Source organism: Hipposideros armiger, unplaced genomic scaffold, assembly GCF_001890085.2.
Source record: "Hipposideros armiger isolate ML-2016 unplaced genomic scaffold, ASM189008v1 scaffold_47, whole genome shotgun sequence".
In the NCBI taxonomy this organism is placed as follows: Eukaryota; Metazoa; Chordata; class Mammalia; order Chiroptera; family Hipposideridae; genus Hipposideros; species Hipposideros armiger.
Window position 1 is genome coordinate 4033287 of NW_017731397.1, and position 6221 is coordinate 4039507.

The 6221-nt window shown below is 37.2% G+C and overlaps 1 protein-coding gene across 1 annotated transcript in view; it reads right to left on the reverse strand.

Annotated features, from left to right (window-relative positions):
- Positions 1 to 6221, reverse strand: part of FKBP14 (FKBP prolyl isomerase 14) — a 14662-nt gene that overhangs the window by 7643 nt on the left and 798 nt on the right. Inside the window, exons 2-3 of the mRNA XM_019639911.1 lie at positions 3695 to 3846; positions 885 to 1012 (exon numbers count right to left, since the gene is read on the reverse strand). Coding sequence (XP_019495456.1) covers positions 885 to 1012; positions 3695 to 3846 — 280 coding nt within the window. The remainder of the gene's footprint in view (positions 1 to 884; positions 1013 to 3694; positions 3847 to 6221) is intronic.

The following is a 6221-nucleotide window of genomic DNA, read 5'->3' on the forward strand; positions in this document are numbered from 1 at the left end:
ACTTGGGTTGAAGAAAGTCTTATGATTGGTAACACTAGGAGGTGTTAGAAATTTAGTAGCTGTGGATCATGGCCCAGTGGTTCAGAACAACTCAACTTAGCCGAGGTTCATCACTGCTGGCAATTAGAATGAACCTGATCAAGGCATAAAAAGGGACTTCATTTCTGACCAGCCAAGCTAGAATGCAGAGCAAGCATAGATAAAAAAAAAATAGAGGGATAAATACCTACCTGTACCTCTTTCCCCACAGCAGCCAGACTAAGACAGGTGTGTGTAGCAATGGCTGCAAAAACTTGAATAAATTATAGAGTGAAGACTTCTCCCTTTGTCTTTACTCAAACACCAGGACTTTTAGGGGTTTGGGAAAGGTGTCTTGTTGTGGAAAATCCAGACTGGAGTCTTGCTCCAGGTGCTACCTGAACAAAACTGAGCACGTGCGGTTCTTGCAGCTGATCACTAGGGAATCACTGCCCAATGCATTTAACAGCCAGTCTACAGGTTTAAACAGAAACTGTCCACATGAGGTATTTCTCAGGACACCTATGTTTCGTATATACAGTCACTCCAAAATGGAAACTGTCTTGGCAAGATGGGTCTTTCAAAAACTCAGAGTGAGGGCAAGATACAGTGAACCTTAAGCACTGGGGAGAAAGAAAAAAAGGAAAAGCATAAATGGTATTTTTTTGAAGGCTCAATATAGTTCTCTCCAAAACAATGATTTCCTATGAAAAAGTCCATTGTCAAAGCATAGGTATTTTAAGAAGATGTATAAATAACATTTTATCCAAATAAAAATAAATTTTCTTTAAAAATGTTATTTCTTAAAAAGTGAACTGAAAGAAAGGAAGAGAGAGAAAAAGGGTGTGGGAGGAAGGAAAGATCACCTCTTCTTTAGAGAGTTTCCAGTCATCATCCAGATCCATTTCTTGGAATGATTCATGAGATCTTGGTCCATTTCGAATCTCCAGGAGATCAATGTTAAATATCAGTGTACTCTCAGGGGGAATTTTACCTAACATGAGGAAAAAGGGAGGTTAAGTTTTACTTTAAAAATCTCAAAGTTTTGATGATAGAAAACTTTTGGTACTGGACAAATATTCTTTTAATTGAATTCAATGAAGAGCCTTCCTAAGATTATCATATATGATGGAAATTACTTAAAATTATATTTTATTCAAACAAATAGAATAAAGTAGGAATAATCCAAACTAGTAGATTAAAATCAGTCTGTTTTGGCTTTCCTATTAAAAATCATCACACACACACACACACACACACACACACACACACACACACACACACACTCACACAATGGCCTGGGTATTCAATTTCAAATATAATTAAGGTATTACATATTACATGTCAAGTACGACTTAAAGCCCTTTAAGATATTTCAGAGTTATTTATGGTACAAATGATTTACTAACTTGGGTCAGAAAACCCTGACCTAAAAATATATATGGTACTGCCATTACTACCACCGCCATTACTACCTCAATTCATAATTGAGGAAGCTCTGGTGTCATAGTCTCTGGAATTGCAGCTTACTTCTGCCCCTCTCTAAGCCTCAGTTTCCTCATCTGTAAAATGCAGATGACAATATTGCCCACGCTGAGTCTGTTGGGAAGATGAAGGAAGGTAAATCCAAGTAAAATACTTAGCTTATGCTTGATAAATAGTAAGCTCTCAATATATGTTACTAAGATATAAGTCTCTTACAGGCTTTAAAAACAATGCAGGAAGGTTCAACAATTTCAGAACGTTAGGAAAACACCCCCTCAGATATAGGACATTATACATATGTGGAAGAAATTAAAGCACATTTCTGAAAAGGGAGACTCAAATCTTTAAAACTAAAAAGGGCATTGTTCAAGTCCCAGGGATCTTACCATTTTTTTTTCTTCTGGGGAGTATGGACAGTGTTTTTCAACTTGTTTCCTTATAACTATATTTAACATACAGGTCTGGGTAAATATTACAAATGTTTGTTAGTACCCCGCCCCCCGTCCCATATATTTCCATGAAAGAGCATTTGTAAGTGCTAAAGAGAACAAAACTCACACTGTGTGAGGAAGCTTACCGTTCCAGATCTAGACAGAGAAGGGGCATGCACTAGGCTGTCCATAAAACTGGTATCTTCCCAGAGGAGGCATGCAAACGAGGTATCAAAGTACTACAAAATTAGTGTTAAATACATATTAGCAGAGTTAGCTTCAGGGTGCTCAGTTTGAAGGAAATGACTCAAATTCAGATCTCTACTTGTTATAAAGTAAAATTGAGTTAAATGTAGCATGGAGAAAGAGGAACGGGCTAATACGACATGTATAAATATTAAAAGTAAGACAATAAAGATACAGGAAGGTGAAAGAATGCATTTGAACGTAAGAGAAACATTTTCTAGACACTTGATTTTCTTTTCTAAAGAGGATTGTTATTAAAATAAGGATTGAACTTGGTTAGTAAATCCCATTCTATGCATAAGATTTATATAGCAAGTTCCACTTTAGAATATACAATGCTTCTCATATGACACCTATTTTCTTTCCAGGAAACTGGGGCTAAGAGTCCCACTTTGTAAATGGTTAAGCTTACACCTAATGATGCTGTAAGTCTATATTTCTATCACATCAGAATAGTTCTTTGTTTGGTTCTGATGACTACTTAAATTTCGTTTTCCTTCATTATGTAGGTAACATGTGCCCACTGTAGAGAATTTGGAAGAGATAGAACCAGAAATGAAAATAACACTGTTAACATTCTTATTTATTTCTTGGTGATTCACTTTGTATGTGTATGTACATTTTTCTAATAGTTACTACCATGAGTATATATACTACAGCTTTATTTTCTACTTTTATATATAACATTATATCATACACATTTCATGTATAATTTTTTAAATCTTTGAAATGCCATTTAAAAAAAAAACTGGACCATATTTTATTTATCTAGATCCTTCATTATACAGGTAAGCTGCTTCCAACCTTTTTGTCATTAGAAACAATGCAGTAATGGACATCTCTATTCACAAACATTTCTCCTGATACCTGCTTATTCCCTGAGGTTAGATTACAATAGAGGAATTACAGGATACATGCATATCTTATGCTTGAAACATCTTCTGGCCCCTTGTAAATAGCCCTTTAGAAAAGTGCACAGGTTGCCTCTCAAACGAACGGTGTATGTAATGCCTTTATCCCTATTTTAAATGTTCAACTCATCAAAACACTTATGTGGAGCCATCTACTATTTGTATTATTAAAATAAATTTGTGAGTTTCAGTTGGGGAGGATGAAAAAGTTCTGGAGATGGCTAGTGGTGATGTTTGCACAAAAATGTGAATGTACTTAATGCTACTGAACTGTACACTTAAAAATGGCTAAAATGGTAAGTGTTATGTTATGGATATGGTACCACACAAACACAAAAATCCCCACCATATTGGTGAACAATGTTAATTATAATAGAGTTGAAGTTTCCAGAGCCTTTTTTCATGGTTAACTCAGTTGACCATTTGGATATTATGGCTTTAATTGGCCATTTCAAATGATAATCAAGACATAATTATATTTCCCAAAGAGATACAAGTCATCTATTTACTTCTTGGGGGGGAAAAATACGCAGTAGTTACATTAACTTCTGTCTCCTGATGCAGTAAACTCTAGCTGTAGTAAAAATGCCGTATGGCTATTACCTTTTCCTTCTTTTCCATAACCCAGGGCAGGAGGGATAATGAGCTTTCTCTTCTCTCCAACACACATTCCCTTCAAGCCCTGGTCCCAACCTTTGATAGCCTCCAAGACGCCCAGGGTAAACCAGATGGGCTGACCATTGTTATGTTTGTGACTGCAGTAGAAAGAAAACACATAGAATTCTTTAATAACTTTATTTATTTTTTATTGCTGTGGTGCATTGTTTCCACCCACAAATGGTTCAATCAGAAAATTAATGAAAACAGCTACATACACAAACACACAGAACCAAGCCAACTTTATAGTAATTCACCACACTGCCCAAATTTCTTGATACAGATTTCACACAGTTGTCACAGCTAGAGAGAAGTACACAGGGAATAATAAAAACAGCTAACAACTATCTGAGCATTTGCTGTATATCAGGTAGTACCCTCAATGTTTTGCCTCTTTTAACTATAACAATGATCATATGAGGGAAGTGCTATTATTGTCCATTGTACAGATGAGGAGAATGGGTTAAATGTACCAGTATTTGACCTCACTTCAAAGTTCAAGGTCTCAAGCACAAAGTGATGCCATCCCAAGAAGGTCACTAGGGTGCAGAAGAGAGAGAAAAATAATGGGAAATGGGTGAGTTTGGGCAGGAGAATGAGAGGCTAAGGAGAATTTATGGCCAACACACATGGGTCCTAATCCACATGGACACTGTGAGTCAGGAGCATCTTACAGCCTGTCTACAAACTTTCCTGATATACAGGCCTACTGATAGCTCAGTAGCTGGAAAAGGCTGCTTTTCAACCCTGTATCCCCACTCAGACTGGCCCAGTTCTCTCTGCAAAGATCTACTGTGGGGCTACACAGGGAAGCCTGGAGGAGTGGTCAGTCAAGGACTGAGAAGAAAGGACTGGTCAAGATATTCTAGCTCATGAGTTGAAAGGAGTCAGCCTAAGAAAAATCAACCTACCAAGCTACTGATGGGCTTCAGGGCTGAGTAGTGTCTGGGCCCCAGTTAGCTCTCATTTGGTACCATAAGTGTTCTATTTAAGGATATCTTGTATGTGAGAAGGGGAAGTTAGTCTAATAGGTTTCAAGGGTCCCTTAGTCACTAAATCTAAGCAAAGACCATTACTTTCTCTTTTCTTTAATTTCCTCCCATGATCAAAGTAACAAAGTGCCAACTGCAGAAAGTTTGGGAAGGCTAGAAAAAAATAAAGAAGGAAGAAACAATCTCCCACCCAGCACTGACTACAGTTTTGGTACATTTCTTGTCACAGCTGGGGGATTGAAGACTTATTTATTTACCACATCAGCTATGGCTCTAAAAATGGCGAACATGTTTTATAAACTGATCATTTGATGGCATTTCTTCATAATTCTCAGGGTAAGCGGTTCTTGACCACTTACATGGAGGCTGTATGACAACAATCCCCTCAACAAGTATTAGACTTCAGTAGCAAACTGCTAAACAAGAATGTAATTGGAAATTTAAAATGCAAACCATAATATTATTTAATACTCACTGTGCCACTGGCCTTGTTGATAAGAAGATGAGGCTGCTGAGAATTCTATGGCAAGCCATCATTTTGGAACTTTTTGTAAGGGCTAACCGAGTTCAGGGAAGAGTGCCATTCATTTCTCCAAACCCTGGGGATGACCAGGTCTGAAAGCTCAGGTTTGATAGACAGGATAGAAAAATAGATGGACAAGCATGGAGGGAAGCCAACATTTTTTAATCTCCCTAATATCAAGCACAGGGCTGAACATAAAAGAAGTGCTCAATGAATACTTTTGGAATGCAATGAATAGAACCCATGCCTAGTTAGAAATCACTACACTTGTAAAACTTTTGCATGTTGCAATTTCTTTGTTTATAGAACAGACATAATGATAGTGTAACCACCTGAAAATCCTTCACTGTAGGTATGGGATTAATCTTCCATAACCACACACCCACACACAGCAATGAAATCCTTGAATTTCCAGAAAGAAACAAATGATGAAACATATCATGGTCCTAGGCCTTGACCAAAAGTATCATCTGTCAGAACAGAAGTTAAGTAGGTCAATGGGCTAGCATTAACATGTCCTACAAAAAAATAAGTGATGGTGTATTCTGCTCATGGAATTGCTGTAAAAAAGTTTTAAGTAAATTTCACCTACACCAAATTAAAAAGGAATTGAGTCATTTTCCCTCAGGAATGGAGGTTGAGAAATGAGAATTCCTTTAAGCTTTTTTCTATTTAGTGACTAATTGCACACCTAGATATTTCTGCAGTATTTCAGAGATTCTATTTCTAATTTTTATAATAAACAATTAGCTGCTTTACCCTGATCACTTGTTTCCAATAAGACCTTCAAAGATTGGCTTTAAACAATTTCCTTTCCCCAAAGAAGGTAATAAAGATATTTCAGTTTTTTAAAAGAGAGGTAAAACCAGGGCCGGCCGAGTGGCTCAGTTGGTTAAGAGCTCGCTCAAGAGTTTGAGCTCTGAGCAACAGCGGTTCGAGTCCAGCCCGAGCTGAGCAG